At 53.6% G+C, this 18,903-nt stretch overlaps 1 protein-coding gene across 2 annotated transcripts in view; it reads right to left on the bottom strand.

Moving 5' to 3' along the window:
• Sin3b (SIN3 transcription regulator family member B) overlaps nt 1–18,353 on the bottom strand; it is a 38,530-nt gene extending 20,177 nt beyond the window's left edge. The window contains exons 1-7 of one of the 2 annotated variants that reach the window (XM_028893479.2): nt 18,217–18,352; nt 17,514–17,620; nt 15,608–15,761; nt 9,969–10,166; nt 7,208–7,351; nt 882–1,001; nt 495–677 (exon numbers count right to left, since the gene is read on the bottom strand). In XM_028893479.2, the coding sequence (XP_028749312.1) occupies nt 618–677; nt 882–1,001; nt 7,208–7,351; nt 9,969–10,166; nt 15,608–15,761; nt 17,514–17,620; nt 18,217–18,315 (882 nt within the window). In that variant the 5' untranslated portion in view covers nt 18,316–18,352 and the 3' untranslated portion in view covers nt 495–617. Of the gene's footprint in view, nt 1–494; nt 678–881; nt 1,002–7,207; nt 7,352–9,968; nt 10,167–15,607; nt 15,762–17,513; nt 17,621–18,216 lie in introns of those variants that run through there. The other variant, XM_028893476.2, reaches the window with a different exon arrangement.
• Nucleotides 18,354–18,903: the final 550 nt, after the last annotated feature.

Here is an 18,903-nt window from a genome sequence, read left to right as displayed (position 1 = left end):
GCCAGCTAGCTCACCCCAGCAGCACTTAGCCTGTCCTGTGGGCCAGAGGGGGACTAGAAGGCAGGGAGGGGACACCAGGGGCACCCTGAGGAGGCCAGGTCTGAGGCTGTGTGCAGATACTTGTCTCTAAACTGGACTTCGGGGCAGGGGTTATAACTTTGCAAGTCAAGAAATCCGCCTGTCACCCATTTGACAACCCGAGGATCCCCAATGAGCCCTCAAGTTGTCTTCTGATCTGAGACAGCTACATCCTTATTCTTCGCCCTCACCCCCACCCCCCACCGATGAACAAACCAGACTGGACCTGCATTTGACCCAGACCCATGGCGTGAAGGCCCTGCTGTACAGCCAGCCATTCCCAGAGGAGGGTGACGATGAAAAGGACGGGCAGCCTGGAGGAGCCTCCCCCGGCCAGGCCACAACAGTCTGGGTGTCAAGATACCAGGATAGTAATGAACCGTGACTTGGGGGTGACACCGCTGCACATAACTAAATCAACAGAAATGCCAAAAAACTTTATTACTATAGAGAGTCAACTAGTAAACACGCAGAGGGACAGAACTAGAGATCCACCATCACGGGGTGATGAGCGGGCCAGGAACTGCCGTCGGCCACCTTCACTCCTCAGTTGTGCAGTAACCAAACCACACAACTGCACATTTCAATTGCAGCCCCACCTACGAAAGAGTCACGACAGTGAAAAGGAGAACGAACAGCGCGCCACACCTTCCTTCCAGCTCCCCCTTCCTCCTCACAACCACCTCAGGTCAGGAGGGCAGGTGAATGGGCGCCAGGCCAGTGGGTGTCCTTTTCTAGAAGACCGCAGTCTGCCTCCAGACCACTCCCGTCATGTGTAGCAAGACCCACACAAGGACAGTTACCTTGGCTGGAGCAGACACGGGGCGCAGGAGAGAGGGTCGGGAGCGCTTCTTAGTGTGCTCCAGACTCTTCTCCTCGTTCTTCTGGACGTTGTTCATCTCACAGGGCCCATTGCCTGTGAACTAAGGACACAACACGGGACGTGGTCAGACTGGAGAAGGCAGAGAGATGGCCCACCTATGTATCTGTGCACATGCAGTCAAGTCTGGTTTGGCCTGCAGCCCTGGTAGGCATCGTCTGCCACAGGCCGGAGCCTCTATTTTCTGGGGCAGACAGAGACCAGACACACAGATGTCTGGGTGAACATTGGTACACAGCTGCAGGAAGGCTCCCTGTGGCCTCTCGAGCAAGGCGTCAGAGGTCCAGGAACAAGACAACTGAGTCTGTCCAGGTAGAGGGCCCTATTGCACACCTGACCATGGTGTCTACAGAAAACACAAAGCATTCTAGGTAGGGGTAGGCAGCAGCACACAGCCCCATCAGCGAGAGGAAGTGGCTGATGTCATCCAGGTCACCAGTGGGGGCTTGGAGCCGGGTTTTGAATTGTCACAAAGGACAGGACATGTCCAGGGAGCGTCCCTCACTCTGTGGTGTATTGCAGGGAAGGGTGGTTGGAGCAAGTTTCAACCAACGGACAAGACGGGGATGCTACTCCTCCTGGAAGCTAGGAGAGGCCGACCCTCGAACACCCTAAATCATTGTCAGCACTGCTACTCGCCATTCCATACCACCGTGGGACCTAGACAGACAGACACCACAAAGGTTGTGCTACTAGCCCAGATTGTGGGCAAAGTGAAGCCGCGGCGTCCCCAGACAGAACCGAGGGCAGCAAAGCGGTATGCCCCCTTTGCTCTGTGCTGCTGCTGTAATAGGAATGCACAACACAGAGCAAAGAGAAAAACGAAGGGGAGACCCAGCAGGAAGTCATGTGTTACTGCTTCCTTCGGGAAAAGCACTGGATTGCTGAAGAGACAATATAAGGGATCACCTCTGGGAGAGATTTTACAATAAAGGACTATCCTTCGGCCACAGGTAAGGCACACCCCCTAAATCTAACAGCCAGGCATTGTGGCACATGGTTGTCATTAGCCCTCAGGAGGGTGAGGCAGGAGAAGCACCAGTTAGAACCAGTGTGAGCTACATAGCCAGGCCCTGTCTCAAAATAAATAGCTCAGTCAGTCAAAGATTGAAAACCGTTCCAGGAACCCCAAGTAAAGTGGTATTCCCAGGGAATTCTTCATTGGAATCCTTACAGATCCAAACTCCCAATTTTGAAGAGGCAGGTGGGGGCACGGGCTCTGAAGGGGTGACTTGATGCTGCCAGCTTGGCTTCAGGGCCCTCAGCACTGCTAGTCCTCCCACAGCCCACACACCCCTCACTAGCTGCGATGTTCTTTGCCTAGACAGACACCAAACCAGGGCCTATGGCCAACAGCCAGACATTCATTCTGTGAATGAGGTTTTATTGGTTTGCAGTCATCCCATTCATTCTGTGAAGTTTTGAATGACAGCCGAACCTATTCACTCTGTAAAGAGCCCACTTTGTAAATAAAGTTTTATTGACATACAGCCACACCCACTCACTTTACTGTGGTCAGATGAGGCCACCTATTTTCAAGCTACCAGAGCAGGGCTGATTCTCTACACTGAGGCCAAGTGGCCAGTGTCAGGGATTGGACCCAGCTGGTGCTCAGCACTCAGATTTAGTAAGGATGACACCACAGTTTATCCTTGGCCGACAATGAAGACTGTGAGGTCTATAACCTCACAATACGAATCCAACAGCTTATGAGATGGACAGAGTCCCCCTGCCTCGATGCCCAGGACAGCTCTCCTCGCTCATAGTTATGTTGGAGGCAGGGACACTGTGGCCCCTCAATCCCGGCAGTGACTTCGGAGGAAGAGCAGAGAACAGTGCTGGCCTCTCTTCTTGTTGTGAATGCTGGTTCCGGAGCGGTTTCTTTTGTTCTTCAAGATGGTTTTTCTGTGTAGTCCAGGCTGTCCTGGAATTCACTCTGTAAACCAGGCTGGCCTCGAACTCAGAGATGCACCTACCTCTGCCTCCCAAGCAGGAACTGTTTCTTTATTATATAATTGTTATTCTTGTTAAGTCCCAGAGAAACCCTGGATACATGCTGAGGTGCCTGTTTATCACTTAGGAGCAGGTGTTGGTCCTCAGCTCTCAACATAGCCCATGCCTGTTACAGAGTCCTGGCTCCTCTCAGCACTTCTCACTCCAAGTGTCCCCTTGGCCTCTGGGTTTCCAGGTCCTCTCCCTCTCTCTCTCCACCCTCCACAGCCATGTTCAGTCTGGACCGTTCCAGATGTCTCTGACTATGCTCTCCCTCATGTCTACAATAAATTTCCTCCTCCACCATACTTGCAAGCGGTCATGACCGCATTGTTTTTCCCCATTTCATCTGGTGAGACACACATGCATGCATATGTGCAGCACAGACCAAGAGAGAACCAGGAGTGGAGCCAGCCAGGAGCCAAGAGCCGGCATGTCCAAAATGTCTTGAGTTTTAAAGCGATCAGAGTCCCTAGGAGGGAGAGGTTTAGAGTAGAGGGTGGGGTGAGAAGTGCAGAGGAGAGCCAGGACTCTGTAACTGGTAGTATTGGCCATGCTTAGAGAGACTGGTGGCCAGTGTCTGCTTTGATATGTTAAATAGGTACCTCAGTTAGCCATTTGTCCTAGGTCTGAGACCTAACAATTACCATTTTGTGTCTTACCATGTAAGCCCTTGGTGGCCTAGAACTCACAGATATCCACCTACCTGTGCCTTCAGAGTACAAGGATTAAGTAAACCACCAACTTGGCCCAGCGGACATGTTTGCGGTTTCTGGTTTTCCTATGGGCTAGGATGGAACCAGGGCCTAAGGCCAGAGGCTGGTTAAACTGGCTACTAAGCCCCTGTCTCACCACCAGCCCAAGGGGTCAGAGCTACACAGACAGCCTGCAAGACCTCAGGGCACCAGGTCCACCATTGCAGAAAGCAAGGGAGCTAGGAAGTAAGACTTACAGGGGCTATGAGACCCTCAACTCAGAACTCCCCTGGGCTTCAGATGACACCATCAATTCCATGCCATCAGGGGTAGCTCAGAGAAGGGCAGTGGAGGATGACGTAGGCTCCCAATTCCAAGGGGTGTTGAGCCACAGCCACGCTGTTCAGATGTAGCACCCAGATCTAAGGACAAGACCTAAATACCAGTCCCAACTTGAGTAGCAGTTGACAGGAAATCCATCCTAATGTATAATCTGTGGCCATGCCATCAGGACCCTGGAGGTGATACCCCTCTCCTGCATACTATTATGGTTCCCAGAGGCAGTCAGGATTCTCCTCATAGGAATGGGGTACCATGGTATCCAGATGAAGTGTTCCCCCAAAGGCTCATGTACTGATGGCTTTGTGTGCTATTCTGGGAGGTCCTAGAAGCTAGGAAGTGGGTCCTGGCTAGAGGGAGGGTGAGGGGCCATCAGGTCCGCTGTCCACTGTGTCTGTGGGGCAGCCTCTGCCACCAGTCCCCCCCAGTCCCCCCGCCCTTGGGTCTCTCCTCACAGCAGGCTCAGCACCCAGGGAGGGAGGACAGCAGCAGAGACCTAGGGAACCATCATGACCCAAGATGAAGCCTTTTCTTCCCTTAGGTTCTGCCCAGTGCCTGTCACAGTGACATTAGAACCAAAGTCGTGATTTCAAAGGGGGACCCTCTCAAGAACTTCTAAACTTCAGAGAGACAGGCAGACGAGGACTCAAGACAGCAGAGGTGAGCAAGGGCTCCAGCCTCCCTCCAGGCACATTCAAGAGCCTCTGTAGGTCCGTGCGGCTCTGGGGACGTGTGGACGTTCAGTGAGGCGATGACAGGGACACACCTCACAGTTGTTCCAGCAGCTGCAATGCACTTATGACCTCACGTGAGTCAGCAGCTCGTGGTGAACACATGTCACAGCTGAGGAGGAAGCAAGGCCGAGGGCAATGCACAGCATGGCTCTACCTGAGGCCGGAAGGCACAGGCTCCCACGGCTCTGCCATCATCTAGGCCCTGGAGGGCAACCAGATACCAGGTAGCAGTGATCTATCAGCAAGACACAGCCCTAGGCTGATACTCTGTGTCCAAGACATGGTGACAAACCGGGTGGCCACTGGCCACAGGCCTGGGTAAGGGAAGCCCAAGAAAACCGGGGCAACACCAGGATGCAAACACCTGACTAGACCAAGACACAGGCCAACGTCAACATGGCTCAGTAGGTAACTGCTTGGACCTGAGTGTGATCCCGAGACATACAGGATGCAAGGGAGACTTACTCCTCCAAGTTGTCCTCTGACTTCCACACCAGCTGTGGCATGCACACAAATATGTTAAAAAAAAAAATGACCCAGGAGTAGTAAGTGGCCCATGACAGTGATTGCAGAACTCAGGGAGCCTAGGCAGGAGGGTCATGTGATGAAGACAAGTCTGCACTACACTAAGACCCAGCCTCAAAGAGAAAACAAACAGAGAAACCATACTCAACAATCAGGGGTCTAGGAAGCTGGAGCAGTTCTGACAAGGAAGAAGGAGGTGGAGGGTGCGGGCTTCCTGCTCTTGAACCCCTTCAAAGGCTGGAGTGCAGTGCCAGGCTGAGAACACAGACCCACAGATGGCAACCCAGCTGTCACAGCACCCACGTATGTGTGGACATTGACAACATGGTGCCAAGCATGGCAGCCCTTCTACAGCTGTGCTGGACAGGGAGATCGGAAACGGGACCCACCTCACACCCCACATACAAAACGCAGTTTAAAACTGTAAGAAAATAGGGGGAACCTTGCCGGGCGATGGTGGTGCACGCCTTTAATCCCAGCACTCGGGAGGCAGAGCCAGGCGGATCTCTGTGAGTTCGAGGCCAGCCTGGGCTACCAAGTGAGCTCCAGGAAAGGCGCAAAACTACGCAGAGAAACCCTGTCTCGAAAAACCAAAAAAAAAAAAAAAAAAAAAAAAAAAAAAAAAGAAAAGAAAATAGAAAATAGGGGGAACCTCATGACCTCAACTGTGCAACAGCTTCTAAAGCTTAATACTAAGAGTGATGTGAAAAAAAATTAATCAAAAGACTGTGCATCAAAACCATGACCAAGCAGAGGAAAGGTGACAGGAGACAGAGGTGCGAGTCTGCAGATCAGACAGCTAGGAAGCTCGTGGTGCACAAGGACTCACTCAGCTGCTCTGCAGACAGATGGCTCAGTGGTTACAGCGCCAAGCACCGGCTGCTCTTACAGAGGACCTGGGTTCAGGTCCCACCACCCACATGCAGCTCATAACCACCCGTTACTCCAGTTCCAGGGGATCTGATGCCCTCTTCTGGCCTCCATGGGCACCTGCATCTGTGTGATGACGCACATAAACTCACACAGACAAAACATGCACATACATAAAGAGCAATGAATTAACACACAGCCAGGACAGACATGATACAGTGGGGGTGCAGTCACAGCCAAGACACACCCACCCAACAGTTGTCCAACAGTTCAAAAACAAAGTGGACATGGGGACACAAAGCCACTGATGTGGAAAACACTTTCTAAGTTCTTCAGAAAGTTCAATGAAACTGCCATGTGATCTGGGAAGCCCATGGAGGGGCAGGGCCAGAGCTGCCATGACTCATGCAAACAATTACTTGTACAAGTCGGTTCATGGTGGCATTACTCCCAACAGCTTCAGGGCAAACCACCCCATGTCCACAACAAGAGAGGATGAAATGGACAAGCCCACCCTCAGGAACATGATTACTCAGCCATCAACAAGCAGGAGGGAACACTAACAAAGGCTAAATGCAGACCAATCTCAAAAGACATGACACTGTCACAAGGGCACAGACCAGTGACAAATGTCCAGAGCAGGGAAATCCCAACAGGAAGCAGATCAGAGGCTGGGGGATCCGGTGGGGTGACCTCAAATTCAGGCCTTTGCCTCTGAGTGCTGGGACTAAAAGCGTATGCCACCACACCTAGCCCAAGATTATATACTTTAAAGAGAATTTTATGGTTCATGAATTTCATCTCTACTTTTCAAAAGACTAGCATGCATAAGAAAAAGAGGCAGCAGCAGGCGAGATCACCTTGGCAGGCCTCAGGCCACAGCTACGGAAGAAAACCAAGGGCGTCTGGTCCTGGGCCAAAGCCCTCCTCACCTATTTCTGCAAGTCTGGGACCACAGTCCTCACACTGGCTCCATCTCCATGTGAAGAACTGTTCCTCTCCCCCACAGTACTGCAGTCACAGTGTCAGACACGATGTCAGATTCTAGCTCCCCGTGCATCTTGTGGGCTGGATCTTGGGCACTTGGCACTCACCAGGGACCGCTTTGCCTCAGGCAGGAACTGTCCGAACTCTGACAGCAGGTCCTCCTGACCACGGAAGAGATTGGCCACCTCTGTGAAGACCTCCTCCTCAGACATGCCACGGAATGGACGGCCCTTCGTGTGCAGCTGTTCCTTCTGCAAGTGGTTAGAACAAAGGAGGCTGAGGCAGGGCACCCGTGTAGGCGTGGGCAGCTGTGTAGACATCAGCTCTGTGCCTACACTGTCAGGGTGTTCTGCTCTCAGTGGCCTGGGCCCTGCCGTCCTAGAAAGGGAGGTTATGAGGGCCGCAGGGCAATGGAAGAGTAGGCACCGAATAAGAGGGAAATTTGGTGCCCTTCAAAAGAGGGAGTCAGGCCTGCTGGATCAGGGGGTGGGTGAGTAGCAAAGAGGGGCTCCTGGTGGTCACTGGACTGAGGAAGAACTGAGGTGAGGGAGAGCTGAGGGAGGCAGGAAGACAGGCAGGCCTGGAGCTGAAGGGAAAAGCACCGACCGAGAATGGCGGTGGAGATGTGGAATCCAGGAGACCTTTCATTACTGAAAACTGAGGCAGGTGGTTTGCCAGTTTCAGGCCAGGTTGAGATACTGGTTTTCTTTTTTTTGGTTTGGATTTTTGAGACAGGGTTTCTTTGTATAACTCTAGCTACCCTTTCTTTGTAGACCAGGCTGGCCTCAAACTCACAGAGATCCACCTGCCTCTGCCTCCCAAGTGCAGGTGTGCGCCACTACACCTGGCTGAGATACTGTTCTTAAAAAGAGGAGAGGGGAGGGGAGGGGAGGGGAGCGGAGGGGAGGGGAGGGGAGGGGAGGAAAAAGGAAAGGAGGAAGGGAAGGAAGGGAAGGGAAGGGAAGGGAAGGAAGGGAAGGGAAGGGAAGGGAAGGGAAGGAAGGGAAGGGAAGGGAAGGGAAGGGAAGGGAAGGGAAGGGAGAAAAAGAACTTTAGCTAGAAATATGCCACCTTATACTCAATGTCATGGTTCAGAGCACGGTGTCTGTGGGCCCACATGACAGCAGACACTGTAGCTCACTGCCCCTTCAGGAAGGGGAGTTGTTTTGTTGGGTTTGGTTTTCTGCATAGTGCTAGGAATAAACCCGACAAGACCTGTGAGCGGCACCCTCTACCCCAAGCGGAGAGTCAAGTCTTGGCATTACAGATCCTGCAAGGGGTACAACCCCGAGCCCCTGATGTTCTGGGCTCAGTTCAGATGCCCCGACTGCTCTCGTTGGTTTTGAGGATCTCACAGTGGCTCAGGAGGCAGCCTGGGTTTGGAGCAGTCCAGGCTGCCCTTGGACTTACAGCAATCCACCTGCCTCAGCCTTCTGAATTCTGGGATGAAAGTGTGTGCCACTACATCTGGCTTCAAACCACTGTTTAAAAAAACACAACTAGCGCCGGGTGGTGGTGGCGCACGCCTTTAATCCCAGCACTCGGGAGGCAGAGCCAGGCGGATCTCTGTGAGTTCGAGGCCAGCCTGGGCTACCAAGTGAGCTCCAGGAAAGGCGCAAAGCTACACAGAGAAACCCTGTCTCGAAAAACCAAAAAAAAAAAAAAAAAAAAAAAAAATACAACTAGCTAGGCGGTGGTGGCGCACGCCTTTAATCCCAGCACTCGGGAGGCAGAGTCAGAAGGATCTCTGTGAGTTCGAGGCCAGCCTGGGCTACAGAGTGAGTTCCAGGACAGCCAGGGCTACCAAATGAGTTCCAGGAAAGGCGCAAAGCTACAGAGAAACCCTGTCTCAAAAAACAAAAAAAATAAAAATAAAAAACACAACTTAGGGACAGGCAAGACGGCTCAGCAGGCAGGTGTGGTATCCGTGACAGACAACCAACTGTAAAGAGTGACCAGGGAGCATGGCCACCTCTCCTGCCCCGATACGCAGACAAAGCTGAGGTTCTAAACAGAGGCTGATCCCACAGCAGAAACCGATGGAGTGGACATGCTGTGGCTGGCACTCGGGCATGTCCTCTGCCGCCACCAAGCTTCCTTAAACTAGGGTCACCACACAGGATAGCAAAGGGGTCACTCGTGTTTGCTTGTGTTAGGTAACACACTGTTGTCTGGTGGTTAACTGCACCCAGCTGGCTGGTGTGCCCCCAAGAATGCAAAACCACACCAGCACCCCACATCTACGTCCTCCCTAGAGGCGCTGCTACGCTGGAAGCCACAATGTCACTGCCTGAGGTTTCTCCATCCACGTAACTCAAGCTGCTTCTCCATCACACACTGATGAAGCCTGTGCTCTCAAATGGGGACTACAATTGGGGTTCTCCAAGTTCACGGAGAGCCTAGGTTAGTTCTGACAGTGAACGTGTATGCTGAAGAATCTTATTTATCTGTGCAACTTTGTGTTGTGGAGAGCTGGGGACACAGCCTGCCATATTTTAAGTGTTAGCTGTTGAGCCGGATCACAGTTTCCTTTGTAAGAATCAGGGCTGTGCACTTCGACCCCCGGACCTTCGTAGGGCTCTCCCCAGCCTTCTTTCCCCCTGCGACTGTACCAAGGGTTGGCTTACACACCTCTCACACGCACCCCCTCCCTTTCCGTCCCAAGCTACCTCTGACCCCCTCAGAACTAGACTGACAGGTGTGTGTGTGTGTCCTTACCGAGGAGAGCCACCTAGAGTCTCAGGCAGGGTGTGACTTACAGCAAATGCCTGGCCAGCTTGTGAGGCCCTGGTCTTCACTCTCAGCTCCTAAATGCCAGACAATACCAGGTGAAGCCAGGCCCCAGATGCTATGGGGGCTGGGCCTTACCTGGTAGGTGTGAAGGATCTCTAGGAAGGACCTGTAGATCTCAGGGTGGTCCAGAAAGCGGGTCTTGATCTTGTTCACATAGCTGATAGCGTTGTTGAACTCCACAGAGTCCGACTCCAGGGGCACCTGGCCTCTGTCCTCCTTGTAGGACATCTGCTTGAAGTCCTCGCCACAGTCACCATGGCTGTGGGAGTTCTCCTGCAGAACACAGGCAGTGAGTGGCATGGGGTGGTCAGAGGACGGTGAATTGTCACTGCATGCTGACAAGCATTGCTTCTCTAACCCCCTGAGGACCCATAGGAACAAAGGACTTCCCCCTCTGGAGTCTCCCCATGTCTCCAGGTCTCCTGTGCCCGGAACTGCAGTTTCAAACAAGGCCCACTCCTGTACTCCAAAGACTGCATCTCCCTACGCAGCCTGGCTTCAACTCTGCCCAACCTCCTGCCTCAGCCTCCCCAGAGCTGGCATAGAGGTTTGCTTTCTACTCTTAAAAGATCCGCACGCAGGGGAAAAGTCACAAATCCTGGGAGCTGAACCTTGTTGGAGCTATATGTGGGGCTATGTGTGATGTCCCCCATCTTAGCAAGACTATTCTCAAGTGGACAGCGGTAGCTGGCTTCAAGGGACCATCACAGTGCCTGTACATCTAGCCACAGCTGGCTCAGGGAATTCTCACAACAGGGCCTCTGAGTGCTAAGCCCCAGGACAACTCCTGTGATAGCCATCAGTCACCAGAGCCAAACAATGAAAAGCATCTTACCTGTGCCTATTTTTCTCCAGCTATAAACAAAAACATGTATTTCTCATCTCTATGGAATCCTATTTTGCAAGAACCAGCATCCTGGTGTTTGATTTTCTGGCAGTTCTAGGGTGGAAGCTGGGGCCTTAAGTCCAGGCGGGGACTGGACTGGAGCTGTAGCCAGAGTCTCCAGGAACATCCCACCCTTCTGCATTGGTCACTCTCACTACAATTCAGCCCGAGGTTCTAGCTGGATACCATGCTCACCGTGACCTTCCAGAACCTTCTGTAGTGACTCTAAACACCTTTCCTGTTTTCCCCAGCAGCTCTGCCCTCCTCTGGGCAGGAGGCACACATATGGCACCTGAATGGTTTCTGAACAACAGATCATTTTCCTCAAGAGGCTGGAGGTGCCAGCACCAAGGGGTTTGGGTTCCTGAGGAAAGGGCTGTGCTGCACCCTCAACACTTCTTAAAAGAATGCCAGCAGCCGGGCAGGGGTGCACACCTTTAATCCCAGCACTCAGGAGGCAGAGGCAGGCAGATCTCTGTGAGTTTGAGGCCAGCCTGGTCTACAGAGTGAGATCCAGGACAGCCAGGGCTACACAGAGAAACCCTGTCTGGAAAAAACAAAGAATGCCAGCCAAATTTAATTAGTGCCCACCCAAATGGCCTCATCTGGTCCATGTTTACTCAGTCTCCAGATAGTAGCCCCTTAGTATCCAAGTGGGGCAGGTTCCACACATTCCCAATGCAGCCCAGCATCACACAGATGTGCATGGCCCCAAAAGCACTCACCATCTCCAGGCACACTGTCAACAGTCCACACCTTGTGGACTAGGGAATGACAATCACATTCAACCCAAGCATAGGCTGGGGTGTGGCTCAGATACAGAGCGTACACGCGTTCACGCACACCCCCTCAGCCTGGGCAAGGACCAGGTTCCATCCCCACCACCCTAAGTCAGTATGCTCAGCACACATGTATGTTCTCTGAAATGTCCAATGTGTGGTGAATCTGCAGGTGCAGAACTCAAGGATCGAGGCCAACTAGTGGTGTTTTCAGGTCCTAGGGCTGAGCTTCAACAGACAAGCAGGAGCCACAACTGGGCTGGCGACAGTGGACAAAGTGCTCAAAGCCGAAGCTGAGGACAAACACCGACTGCAAATGTGAGCCAAGGCTCTCAGGGACCCGCCTGCTGCCCACCTTCAAGGTCTCGGGGCCTGGGTTTGCCCTTGGCAAGACTGGGGTCTCCCCAGGCACTTACGGACATGCTCCAGCACTGTATGGTTCCTCTGGTCCCCTGAATAAGCCAATACGGCATGACAGAGAGCCAGCTCTCTGGCTGGGGACTCTGCAGAAGGCACTAGACGGTGAGTGAGAACAGTTACTATGGCAACAGCCTTCAGCTCCTCAATAATCCAACAGAGAATTTCCCTACAGCCAGCAACTGCAATCCCACAAAGCAGATCTACAAAACCAGAAAGACTCACACACCAACATTCAACGACACACAATTCACAAAAGCCAACAAAAAGTAGAAACAACTCATCTACCAGATGAATGAACAAAACATGGTTTATCCAGTGGAACATTACTCAGCCAAGAAAAACAAACAAACAAACAAACAAACAAACACTGCCACATACTATGATGTGAGTGACTGACACAAGGCAGACACAAAAAGGCCATCATATATAATTACATTTATGTCAAATGCCCACAACAGGTCATATACAGAAAGCAGATGAATGGTTAGTAGGACCTGTTTCTGGGGTGATGGAATGTTCTAGAATTAGTGGTTAAGATTGTATAGCTGTGATACAATTTTCTACTGTAATCTTTGGAAAATAAATAAACCACTCCAGAGCCTATACACCGCAGCAGACAGGCCCTGCTGGGGACTTCCTATAACCGCCCCATCCTCTCTTCCCCTTGGGGTGAATGTTAAGACAGCTGGTCCTCACACTGTGCCACACATCTGCCCAAGAACCACGTGGCCCTTCTGGATCTTCAGGAGCCTAAATGAGCAAGTCACCAGCCCGAGCTGCCAGGGCCTGTGGCCTCTCCCTCAGAACCAACCTCCACCTCACCGTGGGAAGGGCCAGGCTGGGTCATACACAATTTACCTCACTGACCTACTCCTGGGTCCTGGCCTCCAAGGTATGGGTCCTCTCCAACCTCTTGGGCCTCTGGACTCACCTGGTTGATCCTGACCCAGCAGCAGGAGTCTTCCTAGACATTCCATGTCCTACAAGCCTACCTCTTGGCTCCCCTCCAGCCGGGCTCTACTTCAGAGAAGGGGCCTATTGCCCCAAGGGCCTTCCTCCTCCCTGTCTGGACCCACCCCTCAAAGTCCCTGCTGTCAACTGTCTCTCAGTGAGAGTCCCACACCCCAAATTACACTGAGGTTCCAGCTCCAAGGAAGGGGGAGTTCAGAAATAATCAGACATACCTAGCCTCTCCAAACACGGTGGCAAAGGCCCTCCTGCCGGTCCCCCCAAAGAGGACCTAGGGAGCTAGGTGTCCTGTCCTCACCTGTCCACTAGCATCTGGCTGCCTATTCCTCCCTTGACACAGCTCAGTGACAGAGAAGCAATCAGGAAGGGCCCACGTAAGGGTCCGGTCTCCTCTGAAGAGCTTGGTCAGGATGTACAAACACAGGAACGCACACTTCTCACGGCTGTGAGGGCCACTGGGGGCTGAGGCAACATCTCCCAAGATGCTTACTCAGGGAGAGGCCACAGCAGATCACTGTTTCCAAGCCTCCTGCTTGTGGCGTGGCCTGGCCATCTATCCCCTCCCTTCACAGAGGCAGTTAAGTAAGAGTCTTACTCTGTAGCCCAGGCTGGCTTTGAACTCACAGCAAATCTTCTGGCTCCTGAGGGCTGGAAGGACACCCCGAATCTAAGGACTCAGCCCTGCTCGCCCCTCAAGCCCTGTGTTGTCAGCGGGGCCCTGGTGCTCTCCCTGGCATTGGGAGGGGAGAGGCCCTGGGTGCTACACCACATGCCCGAGTGCCGAAGTCCTCACAAGGAGGACTGCGGCCCAGGAGCCCCGGCCCAGGAGCCCCGGCCCAGGAGCCCCAGTAGGTGGGGAGCGCCCGGCACAGGAGCCCCAGTAGGTGGGGAGCGCCCAGCACAGGAGCCCCAGTAGGTGGGGAGCGCCCAGCACAGGAGCCCCAGCAGGTGGGGAGCGCCCAGCACAGGAGCCCCAGCAGGTGGGGAGCGCCCGGCACAGGAGCCCCAGTAGGTGGGGACCGCCCAGCACCTTTCCCAGCACAGAAGGACAGTGCTCGCCTGTGGTTGCCAGGCCAAACTAATGAAATGGAAAAGAAAGCACAACGCTGCATTTCAGTGACGTCAGGATGCAGGGGCAGCAGGTGCTTATCGTTTCAGCACTCTGGAGCTGAGGCAGGGGAATGTCAGGTTCCCGGGCCAGCCTGGGCTACAGAGAGACCATGTCTCTAATAAGGAAAACAGCAAAGAGAACACTGGGAGAATTGAAACCAGCAGGTGCTGCCGTGTAGGAACCTGTACGCTCTCCTGCTGTGATGGTATCTCAAAGGCTCCAGGAATCCTGAAGGAGAGCTCCTGTGAACCTTCAGAAAGCAGGAAACACCTGGATCAGAATCAGGGCTGAGCACTAACAGGCCACCACTGTCACCGAGATCAAGGGGCTCCCGAGTACCCTGAGGGAATGTGACTCAAGACTGGCAGAGGTACCCTGCTCATGGGTCTAAGACTGTCTTTGTCATCTTTTCTGTAAGTCACTGTGGGCCCTTGGTCACCTAAGCTGCCTACGGGGGGTGGGGGTGGGGGTGGTGGCAGGGGTGGGGGTGGGTGGTGGTGGGGGACACCTGCTGCTGGCTTCACTATCTGTCCAGAGCCCCGATCGATGCATAGGGGACAGCCTAGCCCCGTGACTCCCTCTGCTCCCTGCAGCTTTCTTGGGAGTGGCACTAACGTTCAGACAACATACACACTCCAGGAGCTGCTCCTGGCTCTGACAAAGCTCCCACTGCTTCACAGCTCAGCCACACGAGTTCCAGCAGTTATTCCCGCAAAGGCTTTTGTGGCCGTGGGGCCTGGATTCCAGGTACGGATGGGAAATGAAAACCCTTGAGAACTCAGTGGCATGTGCTTCTTCTAAGTTCCCTCTGAAACTAGCCAGGGCTTCTGGGCTTCAGGGGGCTGATGGGCAGGACCAGCAGAACTTACAAAGGAGCCCCTCAGAGACCTGCCAGGGCCACACCACCTTACCAGAGTCCCTCTCCAACTTCACTGAAAGCCTGCTGTGGTGGCAAACATCTGTCATCCTAGCATTTGGAGGGCTGAGGCACAATGATGAATTTCAGACCTGTCTGTGCTACGCTGTCAGTGGCGGAGTGGGAGAACCCACAGACAGAGGCTGCAGAGCCCAAGCCTGGGCTGAGGAGGGAACCGATGGCAATTCCATGAAGTGACAGAAAACAAAATGATTCCCATGCACACAGCAGAACCACTTGGTTTTACTGGTGACCTGAATGAAAGCCATCAGATCCCACTGTACACTTTGGCCTGGTAGACTTGTTGGCAAAGCCCTGAAGCCAGACCTCAGCAAACCAGTGATACAGTGACTCTGAACATAAAATTCTCCTTGACTCCATCACCACCCCAAAGTGCTGGGGACGGAACCCAGGGCTCTGTCCATGCCAAGAGTTCTCCCCCACACTGAACCACACCCCCAGCCACTACACTCACTTGGGGATGCAGAGGCTGCATCTGTATTTCTACCTTGACTTGGACTAGAAGCAATTAGAGAACCTAGAACAGGCCGTACAAAGGCTTCCAGCAACATCACAACAGGCCCGGCTGTGGGGATGACTCTCCAGGTCCACATCAAGTCAAATAAAGCCTACCTGGTTGGTCAAAGGTGACTGGATGTTCAACTTGCCGTTCTTGGGAATGTCTATGCGGTACCCGAGCGGGAGGAAAGCATTAAACCCCACAATGAGGTCAGGGTGCTCATGGAAGAGCTGGGACACGCGCCTGATCACTCCAGGGGTGTCGATGCTGGAAAAAAGAATGCAAGTAAGCAAGAGTCCTGGGAGCAAACCTGAAAAACCCACTCTCGAACGCCCACGAGGTCACCACAGCCAGGCTAAAGAGAGGACACAGACTCCTAAAACGGGTCCCACCATGTTCTTGACTTGTGTATGCCTTCGTTCCCCACCCCCACAGCTCCACCCCCATTTGAGACAGGGTTTCTCTGGGTAGCCCTAGCTGTCTTGGAACTTTCTAAGACCAATCTGGCCAAGAACAAGAGATATGCCTGCCTCTGCCTGGGCTAAAGACATGCACCACCATATCCCACTTCAAAAAAACAAAAAAAAGGAACCACAATATGAGACCATCTGTGACTCCTAAGCCCAGTTCTGAAAATGTCTGAGAATCAACAGAAGGCCACAGTTCTCCAAGCAATGTAAGAGATCCCCTAATAGTTTAAAAATCAGGAAAGGGTGAGGATACATCTTGGGTTTTTGTTTTCAAGACAGGGTTTCTCTGTGTAGCCCTGGCTGTCCTGGAATTCTTTATAGACCAGGCTGGCCTCGAACTCAGAGATCCATCTGCCTCTGCCTCCTGAGTGCTGGGAGTAAAAGCGTGAGCCCAGCCATTTTGGCTTTTCTTTTTTTTTTTTTCCCCAGACAGGGTTTCTCTGTGTAGCTTTTGCGCCTTTCCTGGAGCTCACTTTGTAGCCCAGGCTGGCCCCGAACTCACAGAGATCCACCTGGCTCTGCCTCCCGAGTGCTGGGATTAAAGGCGTGCGCCACCAACGCCCGCCCGGCGGCTTTTTTTTTTTTTAACTGAAGAGGGCGAAGTGCTAACACCAGAGCCTTCAAAAGCTAGGGACTGGAAAGATGGAGACACAGGGAGGATCATCTTCTGGCCTCAGTACCCTGAATATCCAGAAAACCAGCCTAGGCCTTTCACACTCCCTGAGAGCAGACGATGGCAGAGCAGTACCAAGATGTGCAGGAAGCTGGCTGACAGTCTGAGTTCTAGTTCCACTCACCCGTTACTAGGGTGAGTCCCTTACCTAACCAAGCCATCCCTCCTAGAAAGTTCTAAAAGACACAGGCATAACTCGGAGGCACCCCAGCACACCTAACTGCTGTGCCCACAGCAGTTCCTGTGTTTTATGTCCCTTAAATCCATATAGGTGCCAAATTAGAAAGTGCTAGGAGAAGCATCTTGTGAACAAGATTTAAGGGAAAAATGGTGCACACACATACATAAACACCCCCGACCATAAGTAACATTTTCTTGAAGTATTTACCAAAAACTTCCCCAAAAACTAACACTCAAAAGTTGTACCTCCAACCTTTCATAAACAAGACTCTTTAAACATTTCAAAATTATTAAGTGTAAGTTTACTGTCTGCATGTGGGCGTGTATCCGCTCAAGTGCAGGTCAGAAGACAACTTGCACAAGCCAGTTCTCTCCCACCACGAGGGTTCTGGGGCTGGAACGCAGGGGTCAGGCGTGGAGGTGGCCACTTTACCCTGGGAGCCCTCTCACTGACTTCCGAGACATTTCAAATAAAGACTGCCCTCTGTCCAGGCCCGGATCTCTCCCACTCCCCAATTTCTGCCCTCCGACCAGGAATCCCCTGTGACTGTTTAGGATGCTTCCCGGCCCACCAAACCTATGCAAGGTCACCAGCCTAAGGGCCGAGGTGTAGTTAGTGGAGGGGTGGGGGGTGGAGGGAGTGTTCATCCAGCCTACTGCCCCCGGGTGCAGAAGGCCCTGCTGGTTACAGGTTACCTCTGGCTTTTGAACTCCTTCATGATCTCCAGGAAGCCATTGTAGGTGGCAGGGTCGCTGCCGAAGCGGATCTTCACCTGGTCGAGGTAGGTGAGAGCGTCCTCCACCTGCGAAGAACGAGACGGCTGCGGGTGGGCAGGGGTCGCGCAAGGCACAGACCGTGGGACGGAAGGCCAGGGACAGGGAAGGGGCGGCGCGGGGCTGCACAGGGCCTCGAGGGTAACTGCGGGGTTCCGGGGAGGGCCGACGAAGAATACCGAGGGCCAGCGGCCAGTCCCGAGGGGCCTCGGAGGCCCGAGGAGTTCCGGGTTGAACCGAGGACCGGCGGGGAGGACCGAAGGGTCTCGGGGACGCCGCGAGGTCCCCTGGAAAACCGAGGGGCGGCGAGGACAACTAGGGGCCACCGAGGAGGACCGGGGGGTTCCGGAGCGCACCGCGGGGTCCCGGGGATGACAGGGGCCGCGGGAATGACTGAGGGATGTCGAGCGGACCGCGGCATCTCCAGAAGGATGGAGTTGTGGCGAGAAGGAATGAGGCGTTAGGGGGACACCGAGGGGCCGCCGGGGTGACCGAAGGATTCGGGGGAAGGGGTGTGAGGTCCCCGGGCCCCGGCTGCGCAGAGGAGGCCGAGGCGGGGCCGCACGGCGGGGCGCCGGCCTTCGGGGCTCCGGGTCCCCAGGAGGAGGCTGGGGGCGTCACTCACGTGCACCGGCAGCTTCTCGTGGCCTCCGGAGCCCGAACGACCCCAGCGGGAGCCGCCGAATCCCCGGCCCGCGGAGCCTCCGCCGCCTGCATGCGCCATGTTGGAAGTCAGAGCCGCGACTGCCCCGCCTCCGCCTGAGCCCAGGTTGCGCTTGCGCGGGCCCCGCCCATAAAAGGTGGAGAGTCGTGACGTATGGTGTGGGCGTGTCGGCACGAGGAACTCGCAGGAGGGGCGGGGCTGGGCGAGGGGAGGGGCGGGCCGCTCTAAACGCGGCTCCCCTAGGACTCTGTGGCGACCCGGAAAACCAAAGAATTTTTGCTTTATTCTGTTGAGGGGTGGAGGTGGGGAAAGTAATATTTTTTTTTTTAAGCAAAGTTGGAAAACATTTCAAAACGCACTAATTTTATAAAATTCACATATCGGTGTTCGGGCTCGCCTTGTCATCTCAGTGCCAGGAAGGCTGAGGCTGGGGAATCACTGAGAGTTCCAACCCAGACTGGGCTACCTAGTTAAGACCATGTCTTAAAAGAAATTGACATTTAGACGTTGACATCGTCTCAAAAACAGAGACCGTGATAGAACGAAAACAAGTCCACATAGCTGTTGACCTGGAGAGAGATTTGTAAGGATCTGGTTCTTCCTGGAAAAAGTTTCTGGACTCCTGTTCTGTGGGGTTGATGTGGCAGT

Source organism: Peromyscus leucopus, chromosome 17 (assembly GCF_004664715.2).
Source record: "Peromyscus leucopus breed LL Stock chromosome 17, UCI_PerLeu_2.1, whole genome shotgun sequence".
Lineage (NCBI taxonomy): Eukaryota > Metazoa > Chordata > Mammalia > Rodentia > Cricetidae > Peromyscus > Peromyscus leucopus.
The sequence above is the reverse complement of the archived record's forward strand: the minus strand, read 5'-3'. Positions and strand labels throughout refer to the sequence as shown.